The sequence below is a fragment of the Microtus pennsylvanicus genome, chromosome 7, assembly GCF_037038515.1.
Source record: "Microtus pennsylvanicus isolate mMicPen1 chromosome 7, mMicPen1.hap1, whole genome shotgun sequence".
NCBI lineage: Eukaryota > Metazoa > Chordata > Mammalia > Rodentia > Cricetidae > Microtus > Microtus pennsylvanicus.
Window position 1 is genome coordinate 35,835,700 of NC_134585.1, and position 18,651 is coordinate 35,854,350.

At 42.0% G+C, this 18,651-nt stretch overlaps 1 protein-coding gene across 20 annotated transcripts in view; it reads right to left on the reverse strand.

Moving 5' to 3' along the window:
• Dst (dystonin) overlaps positions 1-18,651 on the reverse strand; it is a 397,254-nt gene that overhangs the window by 134,534 nt on the left and 244,069 nt on the right. For all 20 annotated transcript variants that reach the window (XM_075980528.1, XM_075980523.1, XM_075980520.1 and 17 more), the window contains 20 exons: positions 18,283-18,378; positions 18,066-18,193; positions 14,270-14,363; positions 13,829-13,983; positions 12,046-12,508; positions 11,832-11,960; positions 11,616-11,693; positions 11,361-11,522; positions 11,171-11,275; positions 9,775-9,870; positions 8,732-8,857; positions 8,017-8,169; positions 7,681-7,835; positions 7,372-7,498; positions 6,014-6,197; positions 4,998-5,155; positions 4,389-4,567; positions 3,843-3,981; positions 1,854-2,047; positions 100-262 (listed from right to left, as the gene is read on the reverse strand). In XM_075980528.1, the coding sequence (XP_075836643.1) occupies positions 100-262; positions 1,854-2,047; positions 3,843-3,981; positions 4,389-4,567; positions 4,998-5,155; positions 6,014-6,197; positions 7,372-7,498; positions 7,681-7,835; positions 8,017-8,169; positions 8,732-8,857; positions 9,775-9,870; positions 11,171-11,275; positions 11,361-11,522; positions 11,616-11,693; positions 11,832-11,960; positions 12,046-12,508; positions 13,829-13,983; positions 14,270-14,363; positions 18,066-18,193; positions 18,283-18,378 (3,084 nt within the window). The remainder of the gene's footprint in view (positions 1-99; positions 263-1,853; positions 2,048-3,842; positions 3,982-4,388; positions 4,568-4,997; positions 5,156-6,013; positions 6,198-7,371; positions 7,499-7,680; positions 7,836-8,016; positions 8,170-8,731; positions 8,858-9,774; positions 9,871-11,170; positions 11,276-11,360; positions 11,523-11,615; positions 11,694-11,831; positions 11,961-12,045; positions 12,509-13,828; positions 13,984-14,269; positions 14,364-18,065; positions 18,194-18,282; positions 18,379-18,651) is intronic.

Here is an 18,651-nt window from a genome sequence, read left to right on the forward strand (position 1 = left end):
GTCTACATAATTGCCTTTTCTTCCAGCACAGAAGAGAAAGATGAGGCTCATGGCCAACCAAATGCAGACAAAACACAGGACAAGTATTTCTCTGGGTACCTTCTGTTGGTTCAGCTGTAAGGCTAGAGCTTTGCTGTTTTCTGGCTGATTTTCCTGAATCTTTCGCTGGGTAGTTTCAATTTGCTGGATCCAATCATCTAGAGGGTGGTAAGAATCTCTGTAGTACTTCAGCGACTTCCCAATTCCTTCTAAGTCCCGAAGCCTACAAGAACAGCAACAAATAGTCAGGCTCCAGCAGGAGAGGTGAAGGGATTGGGAAGAGAAAAACACAAGTGGAGACCCAAGAGTCACTATGCACAGCAGGGCCGATGTGCAGGGGCGACCTAAGACAGATTCCTGGGGCACTCCACCCAACATCAGGGTGAAGAGAAGTATTCTGTTCCGGGGACTGCTAACTGGTGCTGCTGTCTTACTATAGCACTAAGACTAAAGCTGAAAAGGCAGCAACATTAACTGCATTATAATCAGTCAACGCATCCTGAACAGCTGAGGCTCACCCCAAATCACAGTTCACCTTTGAAAGAATGCAACTCAATGGATGGTTCAACATGGTCTCAGAGGGAGTCTTCCAGGAACTCAAATTAAACATCCATTTCTATGATTTTTTTTAAAATCAGAACACTAAACAAACTCATCATGTATTTTCCAGAGAAAAAATACGTATGAATATAACTTCATTTCTTGAGAGGTACTATATCATAAAAGCATTTAATTTATATTAATATAAACATAAAAATGAGCATGAAAGGCCATTATTTGTTCCTTTTAAGATGAAGCCTAAATCGAGTCCATTTTCTTCCGTGGTTTTAATTCTCTTAAAAGCCTCTTCTCTTCTCTTAGGTCCAGCAGAAACTGCTATGCAGAGCCCAAGACATAAACTTATGATTTATTTTGCTAATTCATGGTTATTTGAACATCAACTGTTCATAATAACTTTTAGAGCATTATTTTATTTTCTTTTAAAAAGACAGAATATACAAATGTGAGGTGTGGTAGTTTGAATGTAATTGGTTCCCGTAAGCTCATAGGGAGGGGCACTATTGGGATGTATGGCTTTGTTGGAATAGGTGTGGCCCTGTTGGAGGAAGTGTGTCATTGTGGGGTGGGCTTTGAGATCTCCTTTGCCCAAGAAATGCTCAGTGTGGTACACAGTTTACTTCCTCTTGGCTGAGTATCAAGATGCTGAACTCCCAGCTCCTTCTCCAGCACCATGCCTGCCTGCCACCATGTTTCCCGCCATGATGACAATGGACTAAACCTCTGAAACTGCAAGCTACCTCAATTACATGTTCCCCTTTATAAGAGTTGCAGTGGTCACGGTGTCTCTTCACAGCAATAGAACCCAACTAAGAAACCAAGATACACTAGCATTTTTAATTATACATAATTGATTTTTTTTTTATTTCTGAAGCTGAAGAGATGGTTCAACATGAAGAGCACTGTCTGCTCTTACAGATGATTTAGGTTCGATTCCCAGCACCCACTAGTAGGTCTACAACTGTCTGTAACTCCAGTTCCCTTGGATCTAATGCCCTATTCTGGTTTCTTCAAGTACATACATGCAGGCAAAACACCAATACACATAAAATAAAATCTTAAATAAAGAGAAAAGAAAATGTTTCAAGTTACATGTGTTGTTAAACACATATGTAGGAAAAAATGTAATTTGGAAACAATCCTGCAATTAACACATTAGCTATGGAATGTCAGTTAAAGCCTGTTAAGTTTAGACTTTGCCCTCTGTATACAAGGGAATCCAACCCATGTGGCCACTGAACAGAAAGGGGACCCACCTGTTGTCAATCTGCACGTGGACATTCTGCCATCTTTCAACCATCTGGTCTGCCTTTTCTTTGTGCCAATCAAAGTCAAGGTCCCGTTCTTTGTGTGCCTTAAACATCTCATCACTGATGGCCTTTGCCTTCTGCAACTCGTCCTCCAATGCATGGAACACCCCTCTCTTTTCATCCACTTCTGATCGCCATTGCTAAAATACACGCATCAGTAAACATCATGAAATGTATCAACAAGTCATACAGTAAACACATTATTCACCTAATGCTAAAATTTATACTTGACTATGTGACGTACAGCTACATAAAGAAAAAACTAAGATATTGAAAATGTGTAAGGTATAGCCTTATGAAATGACTATTATCTAGCTGCTCTGATCTCCGAAAAAAAAAATGACGTTACTGCAAGAGACATTTATGTCACTTAATGGAGAAAAGGAAAAAGAGGGAAGGGTAACAGTTCATAAAGATGTATCAACACATACAAAAAACAAGCAAGCTAAATTCATAGTTTTCAATTAAAGATTATAAAATTCTAAAAGTCTATATAATCCAGCCTAGCAGAATTTATGTCAACAAAATTAAGAATATTCCCATAAGCAAGGCAGTTGCCACAAGAAGAAAAGTCTTTTGTATTGTGTTTAAATGCTTCTAATTCCATTGTTTAAAAATTAATACAAGAATAAAATGACTGAAATAACTTTAATGTTTTTGCCACAGCCTTGCTGAGCACTTTAGATATAGAAATATAGAAGCAGGGGTCAATGAGATGGCTGAGTGGTTCAGGACGCTTGCTGCCATGTCTTATGAGCGGAGTTCGGTCCCCAGAATCCACATGGTGGAAAGAGAGAACTGACTCCTGCAAACTCTCTCCTGACTTCCACAGTCACGTACCACAGCATGTGAGCAACATGCATGCATGCACGCACATACATACAATGTTAAATTTCAAACATAAAAAACAGAGCATACAGTGGTAATTCCATTTTTCTTTCTCAAAATAACTTCTGAGGCTGGAGAGATGACTGTTTAAGAGCACAGGCTGCTATTCCAGAAGACCCAGATTCCACTCCCAACACCCACATGGTGGTTCACAACTGTCTGTAAGTACAGCTCCAGGGGATCCCACGCCCCCTCTGGCCTCAACGAGTACTGCAAGACTTGCCTCAGACACACCATAAGGTTCAAATCAAAAGTTACCGCCAGAGCTGGGCAGTGGTGGCGCACGCCTTTAATCCCAGCACTTGGGAGGCAGAGGCAGGCGGATCTCTGTGAGTTCGAGACCAGTCTGGTCTACAAGAGCTAGTTCCAGGACAGGCTCCAAAACCACAGAGAAACCCTGACTCGAAAAAAACAAAAAAAGAAAAACAAAAAAAGTTACCACCAGAAGGTTCAAATCTCAAACAAGAACACCCCTGTGGTGGTCTGAATAAGAATAGGCCCTATAGGCTCATGTATTTTGATGCGTGATCCCCACCCCCATAGAACTGTTGGGGAAGGCTCAGGGGGTATGGCCTTGCTGGAGGAGGTGTGTCACTGGGGTGGGCTTTGAGGATTCAAAAGCCACAGGACGTTTCTCTCTCTCTCAGCCTTGGTCTTGTGGATTAGATGCTTAGATATAAGCTCTCAGCTACTGCTCCAGTGCCAGGTCTGCCTGCTTGTCCATCTTCACCCATGTTCCTCACCATGGTGACTATGAACTCTACTCTCTAAAGCTGTAAGCAAGCCCCGAATGGATGCTTTCTTTTATAAACTGCTTTGGCCATGCTGTCTCCTTAGAGCAACAGAACAGTAGTTTACACTAAAATGATTGAAATGTACTTCTTTACAGGAAGCTGTAGAATTAGAGATAAATGGAGATGGCACATGCAGAAGCATATTCTATGCCAGATACTTCAGGTTGGGTGTCTGAAACTCGAGCTCTGTGCTAGAGAAATACTCAGAACTATGGCCCTGAAAACATGTCCAGAATTTCTGTGAGACTCTTACCTTTAGAGTACTCATTAAGTTCTCAATATTGTTCTTGTCAGCTATTACTGCTTCCTCTTCACACAGTTTGGTTTCATAGAGTTTGACAAGGGCTTCTGCCTCTTGAGTGTTTTTTAATACCAAATTAACTGTTTTCAACCTTTAAAAGAGAAATAAATACTAGACCATGCTCTTTAATGCTTTTTTTAAAAAAAAAAAATAATCATACTGTAGCCCTAAAGCATCACTGTAACTCATGACGCAGGAACACTGGTATCCTCAGAGTGTGGCATTCAGTCGACGCTCTTCCTAATATACACGACCTTATGATCCCCCAGGTGAGAACTACAGATACCAAGAGAAGACAGTTCTAGGTCACACAACGCATGACAGGAAAACCCTAAAGATGACGTAAGGTGATCTACAGAACAGAAACACGGAGGACAGTCATCTCCAGGGCAATTCCCCTGGACGTGGAGAAACACCATCCGTCTAGTTTCTTAGCTAAAACCCACTGTTCATAAAAAGCAATCAGCGTCAGGACAGCAGGCAGATGTGTCAACCTACTTCTCTATGTAGGTGGAAGACATGGAGTAGATCTGATTCATGCTCTGGACCACCACGCTGAGCTCTGATCGCAGAGTGGGGACGGACGGGGAGTCTGCCGCTTGACTGAAAAACTCTTCACACTTGTTTGTGATCGTTGCCAAATCATCTTTAAGCCGTTCCAGCTCCTTCTTTAGTTTCTAGTCAAGGAAGAAAACAGAGGCTATAAGTTATCATCCCATGTGGGTAACTTTTCTGACAGCTGCTTAACAATTCATTTCAGTGTTATGACCAACACGTGTCTGTATAACTTTTTTCATTGCCAAATAGACAGAAGCATGGCCTGGAGCTTCATAACCAGTAATGTCTTTATTATTAGGTCCCTTGACTTAAACCTCTAATTTTGTATACAGCAGGTGTACAAGGACTCTCTTTGAATGAAGTCCATCAGGATAGGTGAAAGGCAACATGCTTCTATGTTTACCTAACTCAGAGGCAGAGCAGAATTATAGGATCTTAATTTATATCCAGCAAGATATGTACAACTGGACCCCAGGAACTGAAGACACAGATGAGCACGCAGAACATCAGGTCACTAAGAGGAAATGACCTGGGTTTTCTAACACTTACCTCCTGCTCTGTGATTCTGAACATGCTTTCATGTAAATCGTCTCTTTCCAGGGGCGTCCGTATCTGCCGAATTAACCGGTCTTCACAGCTCTCTAGCCGAAGTCGAATGTTTCGCACTTCTGAGATGTAAAGATTATACACCGACTCCTCTTGTTCCTCTGAGAAAGCAAACATGTTCAGCCTCAGGCTTCTCATCCCTAGGTAGCTCTTGTGCAAGTTTCAATAAAACAGCTTTATTCTTACTGAGGCAAACCAGTTCTATTAGCAGAAATCTTAAAGGTATAACTTTAAAACAGAAATCTTAAAATGTGAATTTTAAAACTTAAAAAAATACTAGTTTTTAAAGTACCAAATTATCACGGAGATATCCAAAGGAAACAATGTATTATTCTGTTTTTATATTCACAAAAATATGAATTATAAGCTATCAATTAACCAAGAAATTGAAGAAAAATTCAAGTGTAAAAAGCAGCAGGTAAAGAAAGTGTTAATGTTTTAAGATTTTGAAACAGAATACCATTAATAAAAATCATTTGTTTTTAAATAGTATGAAGAGTTAAGACTAAGATCTATATCAAATAAATGTTAACTAGATAAAGCATTCTGCTTTAACTCCTGTGTAAAGCTGAACAGAGGAAAATCAAATCTTTTATGTGCCTTAAGGACCTTCATGCTGAGTGTTGCCCTGCAAAGCAGGACAAACGTTAAAATGCAGATGAGGTAAAGACGTGTCGTCTGTCCCACCGCTTGGCTGGCATCTTGAATTAATGATCTCTTCTAGAATCTTCCTACCTCAAAAGTTTTGTTTGTTATTGGTGGAGCTGGGTCTGGACTCAGGGCTGCACATATGCCTGTTCTTACGTTATGCCCTGCACACATGCATTTCTATAGTGTTCACTAATCTTGCTTACATATCCCAGCCACGTGATGCAATAACCTGAGGATTTCTGACGAGAGCAGAAATAAAGGCCTGGAGCAAACCCATGCAGGGCAAGTAAACAGACCCCACACTTTACCTCTTTCTGCAGACTTGAGAAGCTCTTGATAATACTTCCTACATACATTCACCTCCTTTTCTAGTTGAGTGACATCTGAGCCTGAAAATATTTGGGATTCCTGGCTGTCCTCCAGGAAATCTTCCAAACGAGACTGGAGATTACTCAGAACCTGCTGGTGTTCACCAGGCAACATTGTCTTTATCTGAAAGAACAAAGGTCCTCTGATTAAGACGTAAAGCCAAGAGCTGTATCTGAATGGTTCAGATCACAGTTGATACCACGGTATATACTTCAGTTAGTCACAGTTAGAGGAAACATCTGAAGTTAATATTCTATTTATTTTAGGCTTATACCCTATAGCAGGGAAACGGAACCAACCTAGTTTTCCTCCAATAGATGAACGGATAATGAAATTTGGTACACATATAGAATGGAATAAAACATTGTAGAAAATGGAAAACCATATAATATTAAGGGAAGCCACACAATATCAGGGAGATAAAAAGCACAGGGTCTCCCTCATGTGTGAAGCATCACCTCTAATACACACATAGATAAGAAAACAAACGTGCATGTGTACAGTAGGCCATGTAGACAGTCGAGTAGAAAGGGTAAGTACCTGGGTGAGGAAGACTGAATACAGGCAAAGGATGAAGTCAGGAAAGATGGATAAAGCTACTTGGTTTTTGTCTCAGCTCTCTCATGAACTGTCAGGTTTTGTGATGGATAAGTGAATACAGAATATGTTTGATGGTAAAGTCAAATGTGAAGCGCCACAGCTTCAGAATGGCTACTCTAGTCATCCAGATGTATAGACTTTGGGTCTGTATGATTGTTTGGGGGTATGATTGTTTTTTATTTGCAAATTCTTTACAATAGTGTTTATTAAAGGAAGACAAATAAAAACATTGACAAAATCCAATAAATAAAATTAAAATAAACCCACTCTGTCTGTCCAAGAATCTAGTTTTAATTATTATTTCTTATTCTTCCACCTCCTTTCTTGTTTTTTTCAAGACAGGGTATCTTCCTAGTTATCCTGGAACTTGCTCTGTAGACCAGGCTGGCCGTGAACTCACAGAGCTCCACTTGCCTCTGCCTTCCGAGTGCTGGGATTTAAGTCATGCACCACCACTGCCTGGTTATTTCTAATTTCTCACCCTCAGTAAGCACTGAGCAGAGCATGCACTCTGGATTTCCCTCACCTGGAGAGCGTGCCTCACCCCCAACAGACCCTCCCAAGAACTCATTGACTGCGGAATGTCAGCCTCCACGGGGCTCCACGCTTTTCCAGAACAAATGTAAGCCTGGCCCTGCAAATGACAAGGCACCCCTCATTTTTGGAAACACTGGATTAAGTGCACATTTATACTCACCGAAGCCACGTTACTAGCTCGAATTCTGTCGATTTCATTGACCAGATAATGCCAGGAGACTACACTCTTCATGTTTATGTGAGATTCATGCCAAAGAGCGAGGACACTCTGATACTGTTGCTCAATTCTGTAACATATGCAGGAAAATATAGACTTTTAAGCCTTTTTGCCCCTTCTGAAAACATGCTACAATCTTCGTTTCTAAAATGCCCCCTAAGTACTCGCTCTACAGAACTTCCAGTCCTGTGGGTCCCTGACAAAGCGCTGATTGCTTCTTTAACCTTCAGCAAGCCCCAAACCAATACTAACCTGTTTGCAAAGTCAACTGCTTCTTTGTTTGGTGGAGGAACAGTAAAACACACAGATGGGACCATAGCCTCGTTCCCGGTGGGACTAATGACCTTCCACTTAGCTCGATGAGAATTGTTTGCCAGAACACATTCATCGTCTTTATAAATGGTTATCTGGTTTTAAATGAAAGAGGAAAAACCGAGGTCACCACCGACTCATCTATACACAATCTTGCTAAGAATTACTATTTCTATGAGGCAGAGAAAAGCCTTATGACTAGGAAGCATTATGACCTCCTTTGTAAAATGCACAGATTCATCACAGGATCTGGTCTGCTTTAAGAATGACAGGTACCTCAATCTGTCTGTAGTCGCAGATAGCAGTGATGGGAATGGAAGTTTTGAGTGGATTGTCCGGATTCCGTGGCTTCAGCTGCACTATTGTCTTGGCTCTCCCCATCAGGCCGGCCACCGAGCTTCGGTACTGCAGAAGCTCTTCTTTTTCTTCCTAGAAACACAGCGGGGTTTTCAGATTGATTAGTAATTCAAACTCTCCATTCCACAGGGATTTATACAAATGAAACTTCATCACCAAAGTATGTCCTGATACTACAAAGATGCCCTGATACTATAAAGATGCTACACTTTCTGCATCTCATCACCCTATCTTGACTCCCTCCTTCCTCACTTTGTTTCCTCCCGTCCCCCCACCCCTGTGTGGCATTATTGCTATGTAACCCTCTCTATGCGTTTTTTTATTTAGCATACTACTGTGCAGCTACCCTATGATATCTAGGACTACAAGGGAGAACAGGTCCTGCCTCTGTTGTCAATGGTTGTATCTCCAGAACTGAAAACTGGGCAGACACAAAAGGTGTTTCCCAAGGATCTCCTTGTGGAATGACTGACCACACAGACTACTGCTAGAGCAGTTTAAACAACATCACATAAAGTACACTACAAAAACTAAACACACTAAAGGCCTGGTTGAGCTAACGGTGCCGATGAAATACAAATCTATACATGCAGACGTCTGATGAACCACTGATCGACAGTTTCCATGTCAGTACCATGGACTCCTGAACGAGGTCCTCCAGTTTGTGAATGGCGCTCGATCTGTCACAGCTGTACTTGCGCTGGATGGCATCCTTCAGATTCCTTAGGTAATCAGTAGCTTCTTTGGCTTCATTGAAAAACTAAGGAAAGAGAAAACTCGACAGCTGAGCTACACTGAACGCCAGGAAGGCAGAGCTGTTAAATCCAGGTACTCGGGCCCTCTGTGTGCCCCTGATAGGGGAGAACAGAACCAAAGCACAAAAAAACTTAACAGCATCATCCTTTTTGAAACTAAAAAAACCTTTGCACTTAGATGGCTACAGATGAATATTAATTATCCAAACTGTACATGTGTACTGTGCTTTGGATCTATATTGTTTTGATTGGAAGTCTGTTTTACTTTAGGGCTCAACCAATCTTTTATGTAGGGGTGAAGTTTCAAAGAATGTATGAAAATTTCTAAAGAATAAACTGAAATCTTTATTTGGTTGACTCTATAATAATTTCCCTTAGTATGAAAAAATTTGTAGAATTATTTACAACATTTAAAGGCCTTATAAAAGATTCATTGTGCGTGTGTGCATGTGTGTGTGTGTGTGTGTCTGTGTGTGTGTGTATACATCAGAGGTCATCAACTGGATGCTTTCCTCACTTCTCCCCACCCTGTTTTTTGAGACAGGGTCTCTCACTGAACCTGGAACGCTCTCATTTGGCAAGACTGGCTGGCCAGTGAGCCCCAGGGATCTTCCTGTCTCTACCTGCCCACAGCACTGGGCAGCTCACTTTTTTCTTTTGAAGTGTGGGTTCTGGGGGTGGAACTCACGGCAAACAATGTGCCAGTTAAGCCATCTTCCAGCCACAGGATCTCTTCGTACAGCTAAACTTTCCCCTCAGACCTGACACCAGCACTGACGTCCTGTAAAGAAAGTATTGCTTCCTCCCCTCTCCCCGTGTGTTCCACACCTCAGCCCCACAGGCAGCGCTGTCGTCTATGCAGGCTCAGGGCCGTCTATGCAGGCTCAGGGCCGTCTATGCAGCTGCAACTCCACTCACATACCTCGAAATAGGCAGTGTTCTCCTTGATGTGCTGCTCCACACACTGGCAGAGCTGCAGGACCCAGCTCCACTGCGTCTGCATGGCTGCTCGGTACGCCTTAGAGAGAAGACACACACTGAACGCTGGGCGGGAAAGTAGGGTGGGGAGGGCTATACTGATGCAGTTTCCTTCTTTAATTAACTTTTTTTCTTTTTGAGACAGGATGCCAGTATACAGCCCTGGCTATCCTCAAGTTTGTGGCAATTCCCCTGCCTCAGCTTCTCATTATAGGCTGGAATTACAGGCATGAGCCATCATGCCCAGCTCAGCGCTGATGGCTTCAAATGACAAAATATTCTACTATTCAAAGAGATGGAAAAAAGTTCTAATGGGCTGAACCATGAAAACTGGGGTAGTAAATTTTCTTATTTGAGAGTTCTTCCTTATGCAATCAGTCTTAAAATTTGTATATAATTTTAAATTAGTCCAGATGAATTTCCCCAAATTTCTAATTCCTTGATTTTTTCTTAGAATAAGGAAAAATTATGGCTATATGAAAAATTTAATTTAAAATAAATGCAAGTTATTCCCTCAATTATAAAATGCACCCTTGTCTTCACTCTGTACTCCCTCGTGCTGCCTGACATCAGAGTTTTAGAATACTGAGTGTGTTTTTCTCCATGGCATTCCAGTGTTCCCTGTTTATAGATTGTTTGTATTACTGAGCGACACCATGGGTGTGTTAACACACATACACAGATCTGTAGTTTTCTTCTGTGTTTTGCTGAGGAAAACGTAGGGAGGATAGAAAAGGAACATATACTTTCATATCAATGCAATTACCAGGTTTAATAATATTATAATAAGAAGAATTTAAACACTCATCTATTTGAATGCTTATTATTTAATACAGAGTATATCTTTCAGGAAGGAAATACTTTAGAAACACTAGTTCCTCATGAATTATGAAACTCATTTTTATTGAAGGTACAAATCCCTGCCTCCCAGGAGAGGGAGCTCCGTGTCCACTGTATGTTCAGCCTGTTCTTCCTATGGGAATGACCCCAGGGCCTCCGAGCTGAGTTCAGACAGGCTTTCCTGCCTGGGAATCTAGTAACCTATACTATTATTTGCTCCCTCAAGCTAAGCTACATTTTTGTTTGTCACACACAGTATGTATAAGCTCCACCACGCAACACCCTTCCATCCCCATCAGATGAATTTACTCAAAAGCGGCTTCACATGGCCTAAAGAAAGCTGCTACCTTTCTTCCAAGAGAGGACGAAGAGAAGAAGCACTACGGTTCACTGAGAAAGTTTTCTCTGAGCCAGACTGGAGTAAACACTCAGTAGTTTAGTGAAAGAGGTTTAAGTTGATAGATCCATCCGTACTCAGCCCAGACCTCTCACTTTCTTACCTCTATAGTCAACCGGGCTGGGTGGTTTTCTAGAAGCAGCTGCTCTGCAATCTCCTGGACGGCTTTTATGTTTTCCTCCTTCTGCTCAAGTTCTCTCATTAGCTCCTGGTGAGGAAGCATTAAGGAGTGCATCAGAAGATGTGGCCAGCTCCAGGTCCAGCTCTGGCACCGGAGTGCGCAGCTCACTCACCGCATGGTACCCTTTCTTCCGATCAACGTTGGTGTTCCTCTCACTCCAGTCGTAAGCGACTTCTTCCTCCTCCTTCTCATTCAACCAGATAAGTTCATTAGTTGCCCGTGTTACAAAATTATGGAGCGTATCGAGGTGCCGCTCCTGATTTCTGGATGTATTCTTTTTAAGAAAAAGCAATGTAAGAAACAGATTGTCAGTAAACAGGTGGGATGGAAATCGAGAGTTTCAAGCAAACAAAGGAAAAAGACTTACCAAGAGTTTTGCATATTGACTCTCTAATCTGTGTAATTTATCTGTGTAAGTCAGTTTAAGAGGCGCTGTCATCTGAATCTAAAACAATGGGGGAAAGACACGGAGGTTAAGGATCTCAAGTTCTGACTAATACTTAGTATGTCAATCACTGAGTTATAAGGTCTTTATGTAAAAAAATAATGAACAGCTACAAAATATTTTTAAGAATTCACATACCTCGCTAATTTTAGCTTCTTTAAGGCTTGCTTCAAATTCTTCAATGGCTCGGTGAACATTTTTATGGTTTTCTAAATGGCTTTCAACACTTGGCAAATCTGAGCCCCATTCAGTGCGGTCCAGCTGCACCTTAAATAGCAAAATACCAGTTTAAAAAAATGGAGAAGTTGTGTCCCGAGTAAGACTGGGGAACCGGGGTAAACATAAACATTACCTGCATCTCATCAACCCAGTTCAAGAGATCCTGAACAAATTTCATATTGACTTCCTCTTCTGGCAAGTTCTGATCCAGCAAAGCTGACTTTAGAAGGGGCTTTCGGATCTGCATTAGCTTCAGAGTCTGTGATGAGCTTGGCTCTACTCCTAAACTGAAATTTGGAGCCATTACTGAAGGGAAGCCAGGTGTATAAGCTGGAGTAATCGATGGAGTCAGACGGGAAGTCATCCCCGACGACAAGCCGGAAGTCACACTAGAAGAGGTCAAGGAAGGTGTGAGACTCTGGGTTAGCCCTGAGTTCAGACTGGGGTGTAAGGTCTGTGCAAATCCTGAGTTTAGACTTTGGCTGATTCCTGATATCATGAGCTTTGTCTGCTCTGTGGTCAGCATGCGTCCTTTGCTGTACACGGAGGAGCATTCATTCCTTAAGGCCATAATTTCATCGCGCAGCTTTGCCACCCTGCAGGAACATGGAGAGGGAAACAGTGTGATCGAAAGGCTAATGCACACTGCTGGCCTTAGCTCACGCACCAATACTGGCCTTGCAGGGCTATCAGTCACGCACCACTACAGCGAGTCACTAACAGTAGGGGTGGGAAGCAAGAAGGCCTTCAACAGTGCTGCTTTCAACTGTTGTTCTGCAAACCTACACTACTCAAGTACCCATTTTGTTTTAAAAACATCACTGAAACCATGAGGTAAAATGTTGCCTCATGTTTTGTTTTCACTGAATATCATACTTAAAAAACTCTCCACATTATTAGTCTTTATAACCATCACTTATAAGAAACATAATTATTACCATATGGTGGTGGTTTTATTATTTGATATTAAGGAGAATAAAATTTCTTATAAAATATTTCTGGCTTGAACATAAAGTTTTCTAATTATATCTGCTTATTACCCACATAGAGAATAATTCCTGCTTCCTAAAAGTGAAATTAGTGGCTCAAACACGATTTACAAAGGTCACTTTCTTATGTACATAGAGAAAGAGAGACTACAGCTGGCCAAGTTCTGGTCTCTCTGCTCCCATTAACTTGTCAGAAACGTGCATTTGCTGTTTACTTTTTTCTTCTCAAGATGGGGTCTTGCTATCTGGCTTTTACAAGACTGCCTACTTGCGTCTGAGCTCAGAGCCCATGTGCGTGTCACCGCACACAGCTTTCCCCCTCTTTTAACGTGCACTGGCGTTTCGCCCGTGCGTATGCCTGTGTGAGGGTGTCAGGTAACCTGGAATGGGAGTTACAGACACTTGAGAGCCACCATGTCGGTGCTGGGAATTGAACCCAGGCCCTCTGGAAGAGCAGCCAGTGCTTTTAACAGCTGAGTCACCTCGCCAGTTTCCACAGCTTTGCCATTTCATAGACATGTATTTTTCAAATATTTGGTCACAACCATTTTCATAATAGTAAACACAAAACTAACTGAAAGATGGGAACTTTTCCCTTTTCTAATGTTGCAAACAGTTACTATTTGGTGGCCTGAGGATCAAACCCAGGGCCTTAAATATGCTTAGTTAAATATTCACTCTGTCTGTGGGTCACATCCAAAGACCTACATAAATATTTTACATACTTGGAAATAAATATAGACATTTAAAATACTCATTTTAATGACTCTGGTATTTACCATAACAGCAAATTTACATTTACTGCAAATATTGATCCTACTTATTTTATCAAACTATTACAACTCACATAAAACTTAATTTCATATTCTACAGTCCCATCGTGCTCCCCTGAAGCAGGTATTGGAAAGGTATAAAGCCCACTCCTACCTCTGCACCAGCTGATCGGCCTGGTAATATTTCCCATCGATCAGAATCTGCACATCAATCACATGCTGGCGTAAAAGGTTCTCACATTCCAGTATGTACCCGGCAATTTCTGCTTCATTCTGAAACTGCACCCCTGATTCTAATCTTTTGGAATCCTGTATTTAAAAGAACTCAGCATTAATTTCATAAAACAAAGGTTAAAACTAGCTTTAAAGTCCAAAATATTAGAAGAGAAGCCTATTTGGTCTTTATTTCTTTTGGTTCAAATATATGTTTTTCTTTCACTCACTGCCTCCCAAGAGAGAAAATATTGATCATAATCTTTCCAAGCTTCTGCAGGGAGTAAGTACCAGGAATCCATCATATAATACGAAAGGTTCCACTTTACCCCGGCACACACCACCCCACTACAGCAAGTCCTGGCTCCAGAAACCAACTTACAGACTGGAGAGCATTTCGGGCTAGGATCAGTTTGTCTTCACAGATGACACTATCCCTCTGAACGCGGGCAGCAATCTGTTGCAGCATATCCAACCTAAAAGAGACAAAAGGAAAAAAGAAATTTCTTTTTTTTTTTTTTGAAGCCAAAGAGCTCAGCAGTCGTGAAAACCGACCCTGCCCAGGAAGCAAAGACAGCCTCGCACCGCTGACTCCATCCATACCTGTGTCCGTCAAAGGACTCATTGCCGAAGCTAATGCAGGAGTTGATCAATGTGGGGCCACAGTGGACAGACAGAAGATTGTCATTCGAATCTAGACTAGTCCGAGTGCTCGTAGTGTTAGTAAACACAGAGTCACTGCTACGATAACTGTAGCTACTGCTGTGCATTTTCAGTCCTGAAATGATATCCTAGGACCATCAAAGTAGGACTGGAGAAGGAAAGCTCAAGTTATACCTGGTGGAAAGTGGCCTTGGTGGAGTGACACAGCTTTAATGGATCCTTAAATATGCCTCAGCATGAATATGCAATAGACTGCAAATATTATGCTGATAGCTATTCAGAAGAATCATGCCTGAAGCCATTCATTTGCTTGCTGAGGTTTGCCTTTTGTAATCTGCATTAAAGCCCTGCAAGTACAGACAGAGCAGGATGACTGGGCGTCACTGGAAAAGATATGCCAAATATTTTCACTAAGAGTCAACCAGTTGCAACCACCTAAAAAACAACTCCGGTACCCAGGAACTCAGGAATGACCACCAGCGAGGGTAATTCTGTCCACACCAACCACAAGCTAAGAGGACACAAAGATTGCATCACAGCTGGACTTCAGGGAAGAGATGCTATGTGCTGGATAACACAAGGCAAAATGCTGGGACAATCAAGGACACACAAGCAAGCAAATTTAATGACAAAAATGATTTCCATTTGACCATCAGGTCATTTGTCCATCATGTTAAATTAACTAGAATAACATTCAATTACTTTTCTTGGTATGATGAACTCTCTCAGTAATGTTACTTCTAACTACTACAGCTCATATTTGAAAAGACAAAGAATCCAAGTAGAATACTGACTCACTAACGGCAAATGTGTCTGGACTTGCTTCTCCTTCACACAGACTAGCAGAGAGCCCAAGAACATCAATTCTTTCCTGTTTGTCTTCTACACACTCCAAGCCGCACAGCTACTATAATTTGTAATATGCAGCCAGGACCAAAAACTTGTGTCAAGAAAAATGAAGACTTTTTACCAATCAAGTTCCCAGACACTTCCCTACCTCCAATCCTACAAAGCCACAATGGTCTCTCTGTTCCGAGTTAAAACATTTTAATTTTTCAAAAGCAATGACCAGGTAAAATAGAACAATTTACAACAGAAATAGCTGTACTTTACACTTTCTATGTGTCAGGAAATTAAACATTTTACACACATAGCTTCATCTCATATTCATAACCACCAAATGTGGTAGGTATTGTTACACCCTGTTACAGTGAGGAAACAGGCCTAGAGATTTAAGAACACCTCTAAAATCACATAGCTTCCAAGAACAGACCGGCTCCTGGATCTCGAGCTTTCTTCCAGTAGCATGCTGTTGGGGTTGAGTGTATCTGTTTTGGAAGCATGATCCTAGTGTGAAGTGCTTAAGAGCCATGAGATCATAAAGGCTCAGCCCTCGTGAATAAATTAAAGCCACTATCAAGGGAGTGACTTGGTTCCTGCACCAGTGGGTAGAAGACTCTGCTGCTTCAGTGAGCGTCTGCTGTCTCCTGTGCCTGTCTGGTCCCCTAGCCACCACGCTGTTCCACTCTCCTCCTCGTGGTCTTTCTGCCACCTACCAAGGAAGGCCCTCATCAGGTGCCAGCGCGAGCATTTCTCAGTTACCAGCTTCCTCTTCTCTTTTTCTTTTCTTAAGCACAAGAAAATCTTTTATACAGCCCAGGCTTTTCATGCTCCTGTTTCAGCTTCCCAAGTGCAGGGCTATAGCAGACTTGTATCATACCACAACCCTCAACAACAAACTTCTTTTATGTGATTCAGCCTGCAGCATTCTGTTGCAGCAGCACAAAGTGGATTATAGCACACATTAAAATTCAACTACTGATGTAGTGACTAAAATTCTCTATCTTTTCTCTGCATCTTTAATTCAAAAGGTTCCTTTAACACTTCATTTTAATCACTGGTAAGATCTGCAGCCTATGCATTTAAAGCTCATTTTGATTCTTATGTTCTGTTTACATAGACATGCTAACTCTACGCTTTAACAAGACTGAAACTAGTAAGAAAGGGCTGACAAGAGGAACTTGTCTTTGTATCTTAAACATATTATTCCACGTCAGCACTGAAGTCAGTACGGGAGAGCATAACACAACTATACTGGGTGTCTCTGTCATGTGCCTGGCACTGTGCAAAAGCACCGTTAAGGGACACAAAATGACAGCTTGTCTCCATATTATTAGAGCTACTATCTTAGAAACCGGTGGCTTGAAAGAAACATGAATAAATATGAAATTATAACCAAGGTAGGCATTCTTGAAAAATACTCATAAATTATTAGTCATAAAAAAGGGCATGTCATCCAGCCTGGAACACGGCTAGAAGGAACAGGGAGGCTGAAGTCTGAGAAGGATTAGGACTAAGAAAAATAGGGACGTGAAATGGATTCCCTGCCAGAAGAACAAACTACACAAAACTGTGACTAGAGGAGGGTGGAACACAGCCCAGGTGAGCTCCCAAGAGGCTGCATCCAGAGCAATGGCTGACCACACGTGCCCCCGGCTGGAAGGAGGGGCACAGAGCACAAGTCTCACACGCTACAGCAGGCTGGAGGATAATGACCACAAGGAAATAAAGTCACAGGACATGGCCGAGCATGCAGCCCAGTGGGTGGGTGGTTCCTTCTTGAGCAGTGGGACACAGTCAGAACAGCAGAACAATAAGCAGGCAGTGCTATTTTCATGGACTGCACACACGGCAGAAGGGAACCCAGAGACCTTCGCTGTTTCTGTTGTTGCTCCTTGAGACAGGGTCTCAGGTAGCACAGGCTGGCCTCCTACTTACAACATAGCAAAGGGAGAATGATCTGGAGGTTCCAATTCCTCTGCCTCCACTTCCCAAATGCTAGCATTACAGGCATGTGCCACTGCACCTAGCTTTATGTGGTGCTAGGGATGGATGACAGGGCTTTGTGAATGCGAGGGAGGCAAGTACTCCACTAACTGAGCTATACGCTCAGCCTCCATCGGCTTTTAAATGAAAGTATGTCCACGGCCTCAGAGAAGGAGACCATATGAAAAACTTTAATAATAAACAAAATAGCTAATCTCTAACTTATGAACTTCCACACTTGGGCCTTGGTGACTTAAGATTATTTTAAGAAAGACTTCTGGGTGCTTTTAGACAAGACTCCATACAGGAATCCAACCTACCAGGTCCTGTATGTACTTACTAATTAATTCTCTAAGAGTTCTTGCTACCATAACTAGATAAGGAAATGGAGGAACAAAGACACTAAGAGACTTAGCCAAGGTCACACAAACGAGTAACTGGAAAATACAATCTGTGTGAGCCTCAGTTCCAGTCTCGGGTCTCATAAAACACTGCGGACAGTTCCTGAGGAAAGGTCAGGGTTGAACTCTGACCTCCACCTGCAAGTACACACAAGTACCCAGGTAGACATGAACACAGCATGGAAAGAACAAACCAAGCAACCAACAAAACCAAGTGAAAGTCGAGTTCTAGGAGAAGCAGAATGGATCGTGTCTGCAGCAGACACCGCACCGGGCCAGCTTCCCTACCTCTCCACCTCTGGTCGGAGCGCCTTCTCCCGCTCAAGCATGGCAATGATGAGCTTGCCCCACTCCTTTTCAATGTCATTTGGGTGATAACCTTGAAGGAGTTTGATGCGTCCAAACTCTATCCAAATCTGAAGGAAACAACATAATTAATGTGCAGCAAAGGCCTTAAAACAATTCAGAAATTATGCTTGAAAGGACATATTCTTGGCTTACTTACCTCTAATAACTTATATAGTCGTTTAATTTTTGATTTCTCTGTCTCCTTTGGTGGAATTTCTTTTTCTTTAAACTGTAAATACTGGTTATAAAGTGCCTATAAAGAGAAGGAATCTAAGTTAAGGTCCACCCTCAAAGCCTGCTTTCATCGTGTCAGTAGAGCAAAGACCATTTCCTGTGTCATGAGCACTCAGTAGAGCTTCCTTATGGACTCAACACTCCAGCTGCCAGGCAGCTGTGTGCCGGGTTGCGCAAGAGCAGATGAGAGCCATGATCTTGCATGTGCCACACAGGACTCTGAACAATACATGATGACCAAACATGAAAGCATATCCTTGAGACACTGAGCTTCCCAAACACCATACACTGG